The 19,600-nt window shown below is 36.0% G+C and overlaps 1 protein-coding gene across 1 annotated transcript in view; it reads left to right on the forward strand.

Annotated features, from left to right (window-relative positions):
• Positions 1–895: 895 nt before the first annotated feature.
• The window catches only part of TMPRSS15 (transmembrane serine protease 15), a 112,320-nt gene continuing 93,615 nt past the window's right edge, over positions 896–19,600 (forward strand). The window contains exons 1-4 of the mRNA XM_039253762.1: positions 896–1,342; positions 4,079–4,209; positions 4,481–4,548; positions 14,934–15,085. Coding sequence (XP_039109693.1) covers positions 1,198–1,342; positions 4,079–4,209; positions 4,481–4,548; positions 14,934–15,085 — 496 coding nt within the window. The 5' untranslated portion in view covers positions 896–1,197. The remainder of the gene's footprint in view (positions 1,343–4,078; positions 4,210–4,480; positions 4,549–14,933; positions 15,086–19,600) is intronic.

Below are 19,600 nucleotides of genomic sequence, written 5' to 3' on the forward strand. Positions count from 1 at the left end.
TATAATTAGCATGCTTAAAACGATAAAGCTCAGGACAAGTGAGCAATGTCTTCCCCACCCAGAATACATTCTTAAAATAGAAACAAGGGTTTTGTTTTTTTCTCTCTCAGCAGCTACTGCCATTCATTAGTAATGACGTGAGGCCATAAAGAGTAGCCATGTGATGCTTTGTTAAAACAGCCTTTCCCTTAAGTTAAATCAATACTACCTTATATTGAATAAGTTCACATGGGTAATATAACAAAGATTACAAAATAGGTGGATTATTTCTATAAGAAATATGCATGTGTGGGGGCGCCTGGGTGGCTTAGTCGGTTAAGCGTCCGACTTTCGCTTAGGTCATGATCTCGCGGTTCGTGGGTTCGAGCCCCGCGTCGGGCTCTGTGCTGACTGCCAGCTCAGAGCCTGGAGCCTGTTTCAGTCTGTGACTCCCTCTCTCTCTGACCCTCCCATGCTCACGCTGTCTCTCTCTCTCTCTCTCCTAGAAATAAATGAAACATTTAAAAAAAAAAAAAAGAAATATGCATGTGTGTATGTGTGTGTATGTGTGTGTGTATGTGTGTGTGTATACACACGCACACACACACACATACACACACACACACACACAGGGGGTGAGGGAAGTAGAGAGGCAGAGATGTACCTATTAATATATATATCGGGCTTAACATATACCTGTACCTAAAAGTTATTTTTAGAATGTCTACACCTACATAGAGCAAGAGGACAGGCGACATGCCTTAGTAAGGATGTGAGTCAGAGGGTAGAAAGTTGATCTGTTAGAAACTCTACACAAATATCAGCTGCATGTGCCTAATTACTAATTGGCCTGCCATGTATTTTTCCTAATAGTTCTAGAAATGATAAAGGGTCGTTTTTGTTTATGACATGCATTTAATTTCAATCACCTCAACAAATGGCCTGTTCAGGTGATTAACGTTTATAACTCTGGCCATATCTTTACTCATTAATATCTTCTTAAAGATTAACCACCCTTTTTAAGCTACTCCACGTATAGAGGCATAATGTTGCTAAAGGGACACACACAACTCATTTACACAGACCAGTAGCACTAAGGTAGACTTATGTCGTTGCCTAACAAATCTTTGACAACTTGAGAGGTCTTGTTCTTTGATTGGTGCAGGGGTCTATGTTCTTTTCACAGTTCATAGACTGGCATACTTTCAAAAGCCAAAAATGGTGTCAAAAAGAACTATATCTTCCAGGCACCAATCTCTCAGCACCTATGAGGTCCTGTTTGCAGCTCTGTTTGTCTTATTGGTGGTGCTCTGTGCTGGATTATTCGCAGTGTCCTGGCTGGCAATCGAGGGATCAGAAAGAGGTAAGCCCTGGGGCTTTGGCTAAGGAAGAGGCTCTCAGATGAATGTGCCCACACTAATCTCAGTTATCCCGCCAGGATGTTTTTTCCATTTCTGTGCTTTCATGACAAGATACCTATGTCGCATTCAGATGCTCTCTGTAGTTCACTTCACAGAATGTTAGAAAATCAGCTGGTATCGAATCTGGAGTTTAATTCAGAATTCAAGCATGAGACTAAATTAAAAACAACAACAACATGTTAAGTAAGGTTTTTTTTTTTTTTTTTTTTGGTTTTAACATATAACAAAGTTAGTTTCATAGCCCAGATTTCTTCTGATGGAATTTAAATCATAAATATATTAAAATGTTGGCTATTCAAATCAGTAAGTAGGCAAGGTTAAAGGAAATATATTGTTTATTTCTAGGAGATAACATTTTTATTTTCTCATTAGTCCAACAATTTGCATTTCAACAATATAAGGGAACTTAGATGTAATTGTAGACTTAGAAAGGTCTCAAGCTTCCTGAATAACAAGTTGCAATAACTAGAAATAGGGAAAGGTAACTATTATTTACAGCTAAATTATCTATACCATTAGCTTTTCAAAGATCTCCAAATATATTCTCTTGTTACAACAAATGTATGAGTTAGTTGTTACCCTTATTTTAGAGGTGAGGAATCAGAGACAAAGTAATTTAAGTAATTTGTTTAAATTTGTATCAGTACTTTATAGTTTAAAAAAAATAATTCTATTTAAATAGTATATACAAGGGATGTATTTTATTTTTTTTTAATGCTTATTTATTTTTGAGAGGCAAAGAGAGACAGAACACAAGCAGGGGAGGGGCAGAGAGAAGGAGACACAGAATCTGAAGCAGGCTCCAGGCTCTGAGCTGTCAGCACAGAGCCTGATGCGAGACTCTGGCCCATGGATCGAGAGATCATGACCTGAGCCGTCAGATGCTCAACCAACTATGACACCCAGGCACCCCACAGGGATATATTTTAAAGAAAAACAATATTGGGAATATTTTATGTAGGGGTCCACTTTTAGAAAACTGACTGCTTTGGTTTTACTTAAATGCTACTAGTAACTGGAAAATGTGTAATCATTTGAGAGTCCGTTGGAATGTTGATGCTCAGTGAAGGTACAAAATTTATTTTACAAGTAAAACAATAATAAGTATTTATAAATGTTAATGTGATTTAATAGAACAACTGAATATAAAAAAGGAGTTACATCTACAATAGAACAACAGAGGGCATAAACATGCTAATTTTAATGCATTGCTTTACTTTTTATTAAAAATCATTTTAGACATACAAAAGGTTGCAAAAATTGTAGAGTTCCTATATAACCTTTGCCTGTCTTCACCTAATGTCAGTATCTTGTATATCCATAGGACAATTGCTACAACCAGGGAATTAACATTGATACAATATCATTGACTGAACCACACATTTGAATTCAAATTTTGCCAGTTTTCCCACTAATGTCCTTTACCTGCTCAGGATTCAAACACAAGATTTAGTCATGTTCCCTCAGTCTCCTGCAATTCAGGACAGCTCCTCAGTCTTTCCTTGTGTTTCATATTTAAATATGGAAATCTAAATGTAATTCTGAGTTTTTAAAAACAAAGGACATAGCACAAATGATAACATATTCCACCAATTATGCAATGATAACTATTGAGACTGAATGCAACTTTATTGCTTAAATTATTTCTAATGTTCCTTTTGGCCTGAGAAGTTTGGTGTCAATGTATGATAAACCCTGGGTTCTAAAGTATGTCAATTGATGTCCAAATTCTAGATCTCTCATTTATGACCTTTATCACCTTGGGAAATTTTCACAATTTATCTTAGCTCCAATTTTCCCATCTGGGAAAAAGAGAAATAGCATCTTTTCATAAATAGCATCTCACATAATGTGAGAATTATATATTGTTATTACTACATTTACAAATGACTTCATCATTGTGTTTCAGTTGAAGTGTCTCATTTTAATTTAAATATGTATCAAAAAACATATTCTGATAAAGGGATTATGCAAAACTTGATGACACTTTTTATTACTCGTGTTTATTTTTAATTTATTACCTTTCCACTTACGTTTTTTATTATATTGAGATTATACACTTTCTGCAGCATTCCTAATAACTTCTCCAATAAAAATAGTCACCGTGTAATGGCAAAAGGTCATACATGCCAACTTTATAATTACTAGAATAAAAAAAGTAGTTTCACATCTATCTTTCAAAGTAACTCATACACTGAAACCTTCACAGCAACCCACATGTAGAAAAGCAACAGTGTCCCTGGATGCTGGGTGTGCAAGAAGTGTCTAAAAGCAACTACAAAACTTCTAAAACTTTTAATGGTCCATTTCTCACCATGAGTCCCTGGATCAGTTCCCCAAATTGATGAAAGTTTATCCCTTATCTTCCAACGGGAATCTCAGTAGTTAAGAAAAAAAAAAAAAAACAACACTTGGAAGCTTGGATTGTGGGTTAGATTTCAAAGAAAAGGGAAAAAATGGTAGGAAAAAGAAGCTTATTTTTAATCTTGTAAAACAACATATAGCTTTAAAAAAATCACCTAGTTAGTTATGGAACATGAAGTCTACAAAGAAAAATCAAGAACTACCACTCCAACACACGAAGCAAGAACTTTAGATCTGAATATCAACCAGAACATGCATATTTTCTTATTCATAACTCATATTTTGAGTGTTCTATTTCTTTTTAATTCATTTAGATGCAGTGTTTGGAAAAAGTCACAAAGCCAGAGGGACATTGAAAATAACAGCTGGAGCCACGTATAATCCTAATTTGCAAGACAAACTCTCAGTGGATTTCAAAATTCTTGCTTTTGACCTGCAGCAAATGGTAGGAGACTGTCTTTTTTCAGTTGACTTAAAAGTTCAAAACATAGTTTCACTAACTAATTGCCAAAAGATACATAGAGCCCAATTTCTTACTTTGAGAAAATTAGTAACTAATGTAAGGTGCCCAGGATGCTTAAATATGTGAGTCCTATCACCCCAGAGAAGGAAACTGCCCGTGATCCAATTCTAAGCAGAAAAAAAGATCAATTTGTTTAAAATGTTTGATAAAAGTTTAAATCTAAAATATACTAATTTTTTAAAACATTTTTTAGATAGATGATGTCTTTCAATCAAGTAATCTGATAAATGAATATAAAAACTCAAGAATTTTAGGATTTGAGTAAGTACATTTCAAAAATTTTCTATTGTTAGAAAGAAAGCCCAGAATCACAAGGTAGTATTTTTTTTTTTTTTACTAATATTTGGTAATTGTAAAACAAGGTGACCCACTGTCAAGAGAAAAGGGAACATTCAAAATTTCAACATTTTTCTAAGAATTTTGTGGGAAAAGTGGCATAGCATAAACTTTCATAATAGTAGCAAATAATAACCCTGGATAATTTATCTTTTGTAAACATGTTTCTCTCTCTTGAGTAAAATCTTTCGGAGACACATGGATAGGGCCGAGGTTGAATGTATGCAGGTGCATATAGAGTGTTTGATTTGCTTTGAACATGTAAAAGAAGCTCACACACCAAATTCCATTTACACTGAAAGTCACAGAGAGAAGACACTTATCACTGTTGCACCCAGAAAGCATAAGGGGACAATGCAAAGTCACTGCTGATAAAATGTGAATATTCGTTAATTTTACTTTCATTAATTTATCATTCACCACACGTATAACATGTATTGTGTACTGACTAATGTTACTAAACATGACATGGCAAGTTGTATATACAGTTAATAGAATAGGAATGCAGGGAAAAGGAAGATTTTCAATGAGGTAGCCTGCCTTTGCTTGCCTGCTTTGGGTTGGAATGCCCACAGCCTCCGTAGGAAATTCATTGTCATCCAACCAAAGAAAGCGATTCACACTGCTTAAAATGGATTCCATTATACAAGGATATCTAATAAAAACTGGGAATCCATTCTCAATGTTGCTGTGAACATCACTGTTACGGAGGTCTTTTACTTGTTTCTTTATAATTTCAGTTGCTAGAAAATTATTTCTTATTCTCAACCACATCTTTATTTCTTTGGCTCTCATCCACTGATCCTGATGCTAGTTCTTAAGTTTTTACAGAATACATGTATCTCTGTCTTTATATCTCAGTCTTGCAAATACCTGAAGACTGTTTCTAGCGTTATCATTTTAAATATGGATATGTACTCTCTGGGTTTTGTCTAAGAAAAGCATTCTGACCCTCTATTTTGCTTTCCCCACTCCGTGAAGGCTTCTGTACTAGCCTTACCATATCACCTGTACACTCGCAAAAGTATCCCGCTTTCTCTCTATTATATACTTTTTTACTGCCTGGACCTGCATGTCTTCCTTAGTGTATATTATATTCATCATTACAAGCCGTTAAGAACCAGTCCATGTATCTCCCACAGGGATGCTCACCTGACACTCTCACCCCAGTTAGGTATATTCCCCACCTGCCCACTTAACATCTTGTATCTACAAGTAAAGTAACAATCTTCCTACTACAATATAATTACTAATTTATGTCCTTTGTTAGACTATGAGCTCCGTCAGGACAAAGAATAGCTTTGATATCTGTATTTCTAGAACCTAGTTGGTGTCTGTCTCAGAGGATATGCTTTATAAAGTCCTAGAAAATAAATAAACCATTTCCTTGACACCCGATGTTGATACACTGAGTACTATGTTACGTGCTACAAGTTTTCTTTAGCTCGTGTCCTACAGATATAAAAATAACTATACTCTGACTAGGGCATTAGCTTTTTATTAGAATAGAATTTTAATTTAAAAAAATTCTAAACTAGTTCTCTGAAAGCACAAGAATATTAAAAATTCAAGAGCCCCTTGGGTTGGAAAGGAGGGTCATCAAAAGTTTTGTTTGATAAGGAGGAGACAAGACTACTTCAGGAGAGGAGAAAAGGGAAGCCATTTCTGTTACAGAAAGAAGAATTGATTCTTGCACATTAATGATATTTTCTGGCTGTCAGTGAGTGTCCAACAATATGTTGAGACAACAAGAAAGTGTTGAATATAAGCCTAGGAGTCCGACATTTAACCTTTTTCAAATGGAAGCCATAAGGGACTCTAGGTCAATGGAGAAATTCAATGAATCTAACTGTACAGTAAGTCTTATCTTCTACCTCAGATGAAGAACAACTGAGTCAGAGAGCCTGTTGACAAAGATACTAGGTAAAAGAATCCTTAATTCCTAATGACCAAATAGGGTAAGGAAGGTCAAGTCAAAGGCAGAGATCTCATTTAGAAAAACAATGACAAGACCAAATGAGGATTATTTAATGGACAGAAGAAAACTCAGGGCCTTGCCATTTCTTATTGGAACAAAACTAATCCTAATAGCGGAAGTCATAATGAAAACAACAATAAAAAATAAAAAGTTTAAAAATCTCTTTTGCTCTTTCTTTCCTTCTTTCCTTTCTTCTTTCTCATCTATTTATCTACCTATACTTATTCTTTATCAAATTGTATATTCATGACATCTTAGTCCCAGTGACCAAACAGCCCTATACCCAGCGGCCAAGACATCTACTGTCTTCGTTCCTTCCTACAATACGGAGGCTTCTTCTCTTGTTTTCCAGGACTTATTATCAGCAAGAGCCTCTTTCATGGGCTCAGTACCAGAGCTGGAAGGAGATATGTGGACTCAGGAAAGGCTTTTGTTTGTATGTTTGTTTGGTTTAGGTTTTTGTTGTTGTTTTTGTCTTTCTCAAAGGAGTATTTTTATAATATTTATTCAATATTCTGTGAGAATAAAAATATGCATGCATTTTTTTTGCTACTTTAAGCAATTTGTCTATTTTGGAGTATGTGGATCCAATTTCTCTCTTCCAGTTTTGTAGAGGATTGATTGTGGGTCTGTGCATTAAAGCATTAATTCATATTTTTTCATTTATTTTAGCATTCCTTAAGGAGCGTTATCCCAGGTACTTGCCTCTCCTGTTTTTAAAAATTTTTTTTAAATGTTTCTTTATTTTGAGAGACAGAGAGAGATAGAGCGTGAATGGGGAGGGGCAGAGAAAGAGGGAGACAGAATCTGAAGTAGGCTCCAGGCTCTGAGCCATCAGCACAGAGCCCGATGTGAGGCTCGAACCCACGAACTGTGAGATTATGACCTGAGCCGAAATCGGACGCTTAATCGACTGAGCCACCCAGGTGCCCCCTCTTCTTTCTTTTTAAAAATATTCCTTGATATCAGGGCACCTGGATGGCCCAGTTGGTTAAGCATCCGACTTTTGATTTCAGCTCAGCTCATGACCTCACGGTTGGTGAGTTAAAGTCCCATATCGCTCTCTGCTGTCAGCACAGAGCCTGTTTGGGATTCTCTCTGCCCCTCCTTCACTTGCATGTGCTCTTTCTCAAAATAAATAAACATTAAAAAACATATATTACTTAATATCAACCCCTGCTCCTCTATTAAAGTGTGTGTGTGTGTGTGTGTGTGTCTGCTCTGCAGGTTTACTCTCCTTTGGGAACACTTTATGTTATTCTGCTTTGTGGAAAGTGCTTTGACTCAGAGAGCATTTAGCAGTTGATTCTTTTAATAAAGTGCCATTTACCCTTTGTGGCAATATTCAGCTTATTTTGCCCTTTGAGCACAGATGAGTCACAAAGTTAGGAAAGGAAAGGCTTTTGTTTACTCAGCAACCCTAGAGGTTATCAATATCATTAAGAAAATAAGAGATAAGAAACATTTTGATTTATTGCACACAGGCTCTCTGTACAATGATAGGATTTTTCTGCCTCACACAAAAAAGCTCAGATATTCCACTGGAATAAGTACTTTGAAATGAAAATGGCCATTGTTACATTGTTGTTGTTGCAGTTTTTTAAAGGAAAAATTCTCATTTACCTTCATAAATAAAATCCGTCTGACAGCAGTGATAGAGATTGGTATCAAACCAATCAAATAACAGTTTTAGCTTTCTCATTAGGTGAAACACAAGTGTTAATTATGGTTTTCTCAATTTCTAAATATATGTCTCTTATCTCAACATTTACACTGAATAAGAAAAGAAATTTAAAATAACACAACTGTATGTCATATATGTTAACTAATTGGAATTAAAATAAAAAAACTTAAAAAAGGAAGAAATTGGTTAAAATAAACAGATAAATGTAGATATAGAATATATAACTCTTGTTCTTCCAAAGTATAAATAATTAAATGAATTGTATAATTTGCAATTAAGAAGATACATCTTTCATACAAAATGTTTTATGCCTGAGAATGATCTACTACAGTTACTTTCAATGCAAAGAAGGAAAATTCCAGACTTGTACTTTCTCTACCAAAAATGCCTTACCTCTTCACTCTCTAACTCAAAATTTTAAAAACTCAAGTATTCGGTCAAATTAAACATGTGGGAATTTACATAAAGAAACACACAGATTTAGGGGCGCCTGGGTGGCTTGGTCAGTTAGGCATCCAACTCTTGATTTTGGCTCAGGTCATGGTCTCATGGATCACGGGTTCAAGCCCCTCCCATTGGTTTCTGCGCTGAAGGCACAGAATGAGCTTGGGATTCTTTCTCTCCCTTTGTCTCTGCCCCTACCCCGCTCATGCATGCTAACTCTTTCATTCTCTTTCTCTCAAAATAAATAAACATTGGGCGCCTGGGTGGCTCAGTCGGTTGAGCATCCGACTTCGGCTCAGGTCATGATCTCACGGTTTGTGGGTTCGAGCCCCGCATCGGGCTCTGTGCTGACAGGTAGCTCAGGGCCTGGAGTCTGCTTCGGATTCTTTGTCTCTCTCTCTCTCTGACCCTCCCCTGCTCATGCTGTCTCCATCTCTCTCTTAAAAATAAATAAAATAATTTAAAAAATCAAAATAAACATTTTTTTAAAAAAAGAAACGGTTCAGATTTAATCAGAAATGAATTAAAGAATTAGAACTATCTACTGTGCAATCAACAATAAGTTTAAAATATATATATATGGGGGCGCCTGGGTGGCTTAGTCGTTTAAGCGTCCGACTTTCGCTTAGGTCATGATCTCGCGGTTCGTGGGTTCGAGCCCCGCGTCGGGCTGTGTGCTGACTGCCAGCTCAGAGCCTGGAGCCCGTTTCAGTCTGTGACTCCCTCTCTCTCTGACCCTCCCCTGCTCACGCTGTCTCTCTCTCTCTCTCCTAGAAATAAATGAAAATATTAAAAAAAAATAAAATATATATATATGAAGATTGAGAAATGTATTTAATCCTATCCATATTTAATCCTGTCCGTTTAACTATGGGCGGGGGGGGGGGGTGCCGCAAAGGATGATTAAAGAGGTAAAGTAGAAGGAGGAGGAGGCAGTGGAGGAGGAGAGTAGAGAGATGGGGTGGGAAGGACGCAGGACAGGGAGGAGAGTATCAGAGAAAGGCGGAAGAAAGGGAGAGGCAGAGGGTGAGAGAGCCTTCTGATTTGGTTGCTATCATTAAATGAAGTTAAACATTCTGACTTTTAAAAATAATTTATTTAATGGAGATGAAGTGTGAAGGAAGAGAAAAAAGAAGATTCCATCTCCTGAAATTATACAGGGGAAAAAACATCTATCCCTTCCTCCCCAAAACCCAACTTCTATTTTCCTCATCTCTTTGAACATAAAAATCTAATAACAATACAAAATAAAAACCTGAACCTACGTCTAAGTAAATGTACTGTATCGTCTTTCCCCTTGACCATAGTCACTATGGTGTTGATAGTGGTGGTGTTGAGGGTACAAGAATGGGAACTATGTAAAAGCCCATATGTAAACAGAGACTCTGGACTTTATTCTGATACTAATAAGCTGTATAATTCTGAGCAAAGTTACCTACGTTAGTCCAAGCCTCAATCTCCTTGCTGCTAAAATAACAATGTCGGCCAACGTCAGGTGCAAAATCAGAGTAATCTCTCTTTTCTGGAGCTTCTGTTTAAAGAAACATGGAATAAAGCTTGGAAGTTGTATGCCAGCTAGGATTTTTATTTATTTATTTGTTTGTTTAAATTAAACTTTGTTAACATACAGTGTAGCATTGGTTTCAGGAGTAAAATCCAGTAATTGATCACTTTTATATAACACCCAGTGTTTATCCCAACAAGTGCCCTTCTTAATGCCCATCACCCATTTAGCCCATCCCTCACCCAAAACCCCTCTAGCCACCCTCAATTTCCTCTCTGTATTTAACAGTCTCTTATGGTTTGCCTCCCTCTCTGGTTTTATCTTATTTTTCCTTTCTTTCCCCTATATTCCTCTGATTTGTTTCTTAAATTCTGCATATGAGTGAAAACATATGATATTTATCTTGGCAGACTGACTTATTTCATTTAGCATAATACATTCTAGTTCTATCCATGTTGTTGCAAATGTCAAGATTTCATTTTTTTTTATTCCTGAGTAATATTCTATTGTGTATATATATTACATCTTTTTTATCCATTCATCTGTCGATGGATATTTAGGATCTTTCCATACTTTGGCTATTGTCATCAGTGCTGTGATAACACTGGGCTGCATGTGCCCCTTCGAATCAGTACTCCTGTATCCTTTGGATAAATACCTAGTAGTGCAATTGCTTATAGGGTAATTCTATTTTTAATTTTTTGAGATACCTCCATACTGTTTTCCGGAGTGGCTGTACCAGTTTGCATTCCCACAAGTAGTGCAAAAGTCTTCTCTTTTCTCCACATTCTCACCAACATCGAGTGGTTGATTTTAGCCATTCTGACAGGTGTCAGGTAGTATCTCATTGTGGTTTTGATTTGTATTTCTCTAATGAGGGGTGACGTTGAGCATCCTTTCATGTGTCTGCTAGCCATCTGGATGTCTTCTTTGGAAAAATGTCTAATGTCTTCTGCCCATTTCTTCACTGGATTATTTGTTTTATGGGCATTGAGTTTGATAAGTTCTTAACAGATTTTGGATACTAACCCTTTGTCTGATGTCATTTGTAAATATCTTCTCCCATTCTGTTGGTTGCCTTTTAGTTTTGTTGATTGTTTCCTTTGCCATGCAGAAGCTTTTTGAATTGATGAGGTCACAATAGTTTATTGTTGCTTTATTTCCCTTGCCTCCAGGGGTGTGTCTAGTAAGAAGTTGCTGTGGCTGAACTCAAAGAGGTTGTTGACTATTTTCTCCTCTAGGATTTTGATGGTTTCCTGTCTCGTGTTTAGGTCTTTCATTCATTTTGAATTTATTTTTGTGTATGGTGAAACAAGTGATCCAGGTTTTTTCTTCTGCATGTTTTCCTAACACCATTTGCTGAAGAGATTGTCTGTTTTCCATTGGATACTCTCTCCTGGTTTGTAGAAGATTAATTGGACATATGTTTGTGGGTCCATTTCTGGGTTCTTTATTCTGTTCCATTGATCCCTGTGTCTGTTTTTGTGCAAGCACCATACTGTCTGGATGATTACAGCTTTGTAGTACAGGCTAAAGTCCAGGATGATGCTTCAGTGCTTTGGTTTTCTTTTTCAATATTACTTGGACTTTGGGGTCTTTTGTGGTTCCATATGAGTTTTAAGATTATTTGTTCTAGCAATGGAAGAATGCTGGTGTTATTTTGATAGGGATGGCACTGAATGTGTCTATTGTCTCGGTTAATATTGACATTTTAACAATATTTGTTCTTTCAATCCATGAGCATGGAATATTTTCCATTTCTTTGTGCCTTTTTAAAATTTCTTTCATAAGCTTTCTACATTTTTCAGAGTACAGATCTTTAACCTCTTTGGTTAGGTCTACTCCTATGTATTTTATGGATTCTGGTGCAATTGCAAATGGGATAGATTCCTTGTTTTCTCTTTCTGCTGGTTCATTATTGATATATAGAAATGCAACCAATTTCTATACAATAATTTTATATCTTGTGACTTTTCTGAATTCACATATCAGTTCTAGAAGTTTTGGGTGGAGTCTTTCTTGTTTTCCACTTAGAGTATCATGTCATCTGCAAAGAGTGAAAGTTTGACTTCTTCTTAGCCAATTTGTATATAATTTATTTCTTTTTGTTGTCTGATTGCTGAGGAAAAGTCTGCCAGTACTATGTTGAACAGCAATGGTGAGAGTGGACATCCCTGTCATGTTTCTGTGCTTAGGAAGAAAGCTCTCAGTTTTTCCCTGTTGAGCATGATACTAAGCCCTGGGCCTTTCAAAAATGGCCTTTTTGATGTTGAGGTACGCTCCTTCTATTCCTACTTTTTTGAGGGTTTCTATCAAGAAAGGATGTTGTATTTTGTCAAATGTTTTTTCTGGATCTATTTTTTCTGTTTTTGAGAGGATCATATGGTTTTTATCCTTTCTTTTATTAATGTGGTGCATCACATTGATTGATTTGCAAATATTGAACCAGCCCTGCAGCCCAGGAATAAATCCCACTAGATCATGGTGAATAATTCTTTGGCCAGTTAGGATTTTTAAAACTTCGGTTCAACAACATGACTAAGGGTACACCTTGGTAGTTCAGTTGGTTTAGCATCCTGCTCTTGATTTCAGCTCAGGTCATGATCTCACAGTCCCACATGTGTCTCCACCCAATCTTAAGTAAGTCTACTTAAGATTCTCTCTCTCTCTCTCTCTCTCTCTCTTGCTCTCTCTCTCTTCTTCTGCCTCTCCCCTGCCCATGCAATTGCTGTCTCTCCCCTCCCCCCCCAAAAAAAAACATGACTAAAAGTGCCATAAACAGCAAATGGTGTTATCATCTGATATCACAAGAAAACTGAAGATTTCAGCAGAGCTTCGGTCAATGGTACAATAACAATGACATAATCTGGAATTTGGGTGTTTTTCTTCTTTCACTGTGACATTTTTAGCTTATCAACCATAGCTCATCTCATGGTCCCAAGATGGAAATGGCAATTCTGACAATCAAATGTAAATTAATAATGTTGAACAAAGAAGAGTAGTAGCCTTTCCCAGGTAGATATGGACAAATTTTCCAGAAGCTTCTCATCAGTGTCCCCTCAGATTCTATTCACCAAGGCTCATTCGTATGCCCATGAATAAAATTGCCATTGACATGAGGAATGGTTGGAGAAGATATCACCCTCCCTGATAAAATGGAGAGTTATTCTCAAATAAAATTAAGGATCAGTCAACATGGAAAAATTAATGAATGTGGAAGAGTAGATAAAAAAGTAATGGGTGACAAAATGTATCCTTTTTGAGATTGCAAGTGGTTCCATGTATGGGTAAATTTGGGGAACTCTGAACTAAACAGTTACTAAGGAGCCTTGTCATTTACAAGATTTGGTTACTATGATTTATGCAAAGTTAAACACTGACTTTTAAAAGCAACATTTAATAGAGGTAAAGTGTGAAATTATTATATTAGAGTAAGCCACTTCATTTCAAAAATGAAAGACCAGCTACATAGAAAAGGATCCCTATGCTAAACTGTGAAATCTGAATAGTGGCACAGATATTAAGAAAGAATATTGTACCAGGAGGACATGCTGATCTACTATGATATTCAAGGAACGTTCTGATCCAATATATAGTCCTGGAGAGAAAATGAAGTGTCTGAAGAATCTCACTAACTTATAGATACCACAAGGATATGAGTGTAACTGCACAAATTTCAGAACCAGCAAACATACAATGCAAAATTTGATTTTCCCTAGTCTTCCTCTTTAGGGTCCAAGTATACTCTGAGTAGCCTCAGCTTCCTGAGGGGCACACAATGAAGATCAAGGGTAGAGTTGATCTCCCAAGTGGTTTTACCCTGGAAGAATACCATGAATCAAGCAGAAATGTAGGCAGAAAAACAAAAGTCTCTCAAGTATCTCTATTGGGCCACAAATTTATTCCTTTTTAAAAAAAATTTCATTAAACAGTAAACAAATTACCAATGAAGCAAACTTTTTAAATGGACGTTTTGGAGCAGGGGGTAAATAAAAGGGAATATGATTTGGGTCATATAATTGAATTCTAATGTTATGGTCAGAAATAACGTAGGCAAAATAATCCCAACTCCTGACTATGAGACATTTAGTCTTCCCATAATCCCGAGTGTATGAATCTTCTTTCTATCCCTTGAAATCAGGGCATATTTTGATATTTTATATTAAGACTAGAGAAGAAAAATAGATATCGACTCATTGCTCTAAACTTGCCATCAGGCCTTTATAAACTATATAGAAAACTTCTCTGATATCAATGAAACTCTCTTAGTTTCTAAGAGACTCTCTTAGTCTCTTAGACTTCTCCCAACTTAGAAATCATCTGTGAAAAATTACAGATCCACACTTTTCTTTCCTTCACACAGTAAATTAAGAGTAAATATCATATACCGTGCGATTTTGTTTAATTTGACACAGGTAACCCTCAGGAAGAGCTTGGCCTGAGGATTAGGGTATTAATATAGGACTCAGAAAACTTTAATTCTGGATATGTCTGTGTCCTTGGACAAACATTTAGTCTTCCAATTCCTTTTTCTTCTACCTGTAAGTTAAGGTAACATTTGACATAACCTACCAAGGTTTACTACACAAGTGCAATAAGGTGATAACTATAGAGAATTTCAAAGACCTGTTACATAAATTAAATACAAATCATTTGACCAAGACTGACTTTTTCCTCTTATATCATCTTTTGCTTTACAGAAATGGCAGCATTATAGTTATATTTGACCTTTTCTTTGCCCAGTGGGTGTCAGATGCAAATGTAAAAGAAGAACTGATTCAAGGCATTGAAGCAAATAAATCCAGCCAACTGGTCACTTTCCATATTGATTTAAACAGCATTGATATCACAGGTATCTGTGAACATTATTTGATTTCTTTGAACCATTAAGCTATGAAATTAAAATTCTAGCTATATACTAGGGAAGCAGTGGGATCGTCCTTGACTTTAGGAACATGTCTTATTGCCTGAGGTAACACATTTACATGAGAAATGTGAAATATGGAGAAATCATACTTGAAGAAAAATATCCGTGAGGAAAAGTTTGTAAACTATCAGATCAGAAAGGTTCTGAAAATATTGGCATACATAAATGTTTGTGGGTTGCATCACATTCTTGGCATTTATCAAGTACACCCTGACTTTCCAGGAACTCTCCAATAGTAAGTAACATTCATTACTTTCTGATAGAGTTATAGGTGTTCTTAAATTACAAAGTCACATGTCAAGTTCACTCTAATTAATAACTTAAAAGAAGGAGAGGAAAAAACATAGTGAACTCAATGTTTGATTCATCCCAGTTATTTGTTAATAAAAAAATAAAGCTTCATTTTTAAAATAAGTAATTTTAATTTTTCTCTTTGAAAGATAGAGACAAAGTACAAGTAGGGGAGGGAGAGAGAGAGAGAGAGGGAGACACAGAGTCTGAAGCAGGCTTCAGGCTCTGAGCTATCAGCACAGAGCCCGATGCAGGGCTTGAACCCACGAACTGCCAGATCATGACCTGAGCCAAGGTCCAACACATAACTGACTGAGCCATCCAGGCACCCCTAAAATAAGCACTTTTAAAATGAAAATAAATCAAAGGAGATGAGATGCAGGGCATTAAAAGTAATAGCAAGACAATAGTGTCTATCAACACCTAGGTTATTCTAAATTTTCCATTCTAGTTATCCTCCATCCGATTTAGTTCAACAAACATTTACATATATCTTCATTTTGGTTGAACACAATACTACTAACTTACCAGGCCCATCCAAGTCCCCCATTCCTTACCTGCAAACCTAGGAGTCAGGTATGTTTTGGAATTTGGAAAGTTTTGGGTTTCAGAAAGCTAATCAGTATTTAAATATCTACATCAAGTGAAATAAAAACAAACTTTAAATAGCTTAACACCAGTTTCAGCTGTTTTGCAACAGAATGAGATCAGTCAGTATAGGTTTGTCTCTAAATCAAATAGGTAAAAACATGCACTTTTTTTGCTTTGTTTTTGATTTTTAATACTAGATATGAAAGTTGCTTTTTCATACCATATTGGTCCATCAAGAACAGTTTTCTCATTCATTGAGTCTCCCCCTGTGTCCTGCTGCACCTGTGTAGGAAGAAGACAATTATTGCTCTTAAGAGCTTTCTCTTCTGATGGCTTAGTTCCCTCTGGGCACAACAGCTGGAGCAGAGACTGCTGTGGATCTTTGTCTGATTCAGATGAGCTAAAAACTACTATGATTTAGAATAGGTGATTTATCTATCTTCACATTTAATCTTTACATTAATCTCATTACATGGTATCTTTATTAACCCTCACCTTACAGATGAGAAGACCAAAACACAGATAATTTTGATAAATAGCCTTAAATTACACAGGTGTTTAGAGTTAGATGGAAGATTCTGACCTGACCAAGGTGGCCTGACTCTAATGTCTGTGCTTTTAACCATTATACTAGTTTGTTTACAATTTTTTAATGTTTACTTATTTATATTATGAGAGAGAGAGAGAGAGAGAGAGAGAGAATGAGCAGGGAGGGGCAGAGAGAGAGGGAGAGGAAGAGAGAAAGAGTCTCAAGCAGGCTCCACGCTCAGCTCAGAGCCCCTTACGGGGCTGGATTTCACAACCATGAGATCATGACCTGATCCAAAATCAAGAATTGGATGCTCAACTGACTGAGCCACCCAGACACCCCTGTTTATGATGGCTTTATATTTGAATAGCATTGGTTGATACTTTCTCAGTAGTCATTTTCTTCTAGAAAGTTGGTTTCTTATTATCTTTAGTTGAGTATGCATCAGTTTCTGGAAGTCTTTTCTGGCAATGTATTAATAGATATGCTGAAACTTATTTTCATGACTCCCTACAGTTGGGGTATTTGGAGGTGGTTTTTAAAAATATTTATTTATTCAATATAAGTATATCTTTGAGTTAGCTGAAATAAATATCATAGATGGAATAAACCATATCAGCAGCTTAAGTATATGCTCCACACATTAACGTTACAATTAATTTGTTGAACTATGTTAGGACATATTTATAAACATAATACCAAGCTTAATTTTAGGTATTTAATTTTATAAGTTTAAAATTTATTTATGTCCTGTGAATTTTTAAATTTATTATATTTAAATTTGGTTGAAATTTTCACAAATATCTTGGATTTTTATATAGTTCACAGCCAAATCAAACTAAAAATTAAAATATTAAGTTATTTATGAAAAAATCTTATAAATCTTGTTTTGTTTTCTTCATCAATAATCTACCAAAAGTTGTTTATGAAGCTGCTATAGATCTTGTAGGAACAAGACAACACAGAAATGAAAAAATACTGGAATAAACAACCTAGTCAGTAGAAAACAATATACCTCTTAACATACTTATCTTAAATACAGTTTTAAATAAAAGCAAATTGACTAGATGGGAGTTTTTCATAAGGAATGCTTTGGTTTCCTTTATATTGTACGTAGTTGTCATTATATTTCTAAAACTATGAAATATTTTAAAAGGTGAAGAAAACAGCTAGTTTTAACCTTTTGTGTGAAAAGTATATTTAAACAGAACTTGGTTCTCAGTAGATATTATTATGTGCAAGATTATTTTGACATCTTCCATATATTTCAGTGCAAAACCACTGATTCTAAATTTGACATGATCTGGTGTGCAATGTTCTATTAGTTGTCTTAAACATAAGTTATCCTATATAATTATGATGAATAAATATCTTTCTTGAATAAATAAAACAAAGCAAACTTTTGGAACAAGTAAATTTTATATAGGGTACATACAGATTCTGGAAATTCATCAGATGTATCACAATCAAATAATAATAGAAACATCCAATATAAGACAGGATAAAATGGGAACTCTAAAGGATCAGATGTCTTTTGAAAGATATGCAAACTGTACTCACTGTTGTATATTTATATTATAATCTCAAACTTCAAATCAACTTTGCTTTATTACAGCATCTTTGGAAAATTTCTCTACACTAAGTCCTGCAACAACTTCAGGTCAGTACTGATGACATTTTTTAAAAATATAACTTGGGAGAATGGAGATGCCTGCCTGGTGATCACACAGAATCTCAGGGCTCTCTCATCTCTCCCTCGCCGACACCATCCATCCTTCAGGGACCCCTGGACCCCAACCGGAGCCGGCCTCTGACAAAGAACCTTGACTGGGCTGCCTCAAGAAACAAGCCAAACTACACATGGTGGAGAGTCCCTAAAAAATATAACTTGAGAGCTCCTGGCTGGCTTAGTCGGTTAAACGTTGGACTTCGGCTCAGGTCATGATCTCGCAGTCTGTGAGTTTGAGCCCCACATTGGCTCTATGCTGACAGTACGGAGCTTGCTTGGGACACTATCTTTCTTTGCCCCTTTCATGCTCTCTCTTCCTCTCAAAAATAAATAAATTAAAAAATATATATATATATATATATATTTGGTGGTCATCAAGCTCCATGACATTAGACATTAGAAAAGAATATTTTTTTCATAGTCCTTTCTGAGATATTTATTCTTCATATTAAAATGGAAAAAGTGTACATTTAGTTAAGGATAATATAGTTCATAATATTGCAGAGTTCATAACACCTAGTTACACATACCAAGGGCATGCCTTTTTTTTCATTTTTAATGTTTTATTCATTTCTGAGAGAGAGAGGCAGCATGAGCAAGGGAGGGTCAGAGAGAGAGGGAGTCACAGACTGAAACAGGCTCCAGGCTCTGAGCTGGCAGTCAGCACAGAGCCCGACGCGGGGCCCAAACCCACGAACTGCGAGATCATGACCTGAGCCGAAGTCAGACTCTTAACCGACTGAGCCACCCAGGCGCCCCCATGCATTTTTAATTCCAGTGTTCTTTTCATATCTTAAACTCTATTTGTACATGGTGTATGTGTGAGTGTGTGTATGTGCGTGTGAGAGTGTTTGTGTGTGCATGTGTGCGTAGCATTCTAAAATGTGGCTCTTATCTGTAACATTTGTAAGAGCACTAGGAATGAAGAAAAAACATTTAAAAGAGAATCGAATGATGACTTTCAGAATCTATGACATTCTTGAGAAAGGAAAATCCAAAGCTTAATGTTAACTTTGCTCTGTTCTAGCATCTCCGTACTCTATCTTTCTAATTATAATTGGTTATTATTGCTCATAAAATTCAGAATTTCACTTTGTCTCACCAAAATCACACCAATATCAAAAGAGTTTGCTTTGGTAAATTGTCAATAACTCTAAAACTAACCTAGCTGATCTTAAAATGTAAAATTATTATGTTGTAGAAAAAGAATTTAAATCAAAGTCAGATTTAAGCATCAGTCCTGGTCTCCCAATTTCCAAAACCACTGGACACATCTCTTTACCCCTCTGAAAATTGACTG

This window comes from Hyaena hyaena, unplaced genomic scaffold, assembly GCF_003009895.1.
Source record: "Hyaena hyaena isolate Hyena2069 unplaced genomic scaffold, ASM300989v1 scaffold_461, whole genome shotgun sequence".
NCBI lineage: Eukaryota > Metazoa > Chordata > Mammalia > Carnivora > Hyaenidae > Hyaena > Hyaena hyaena.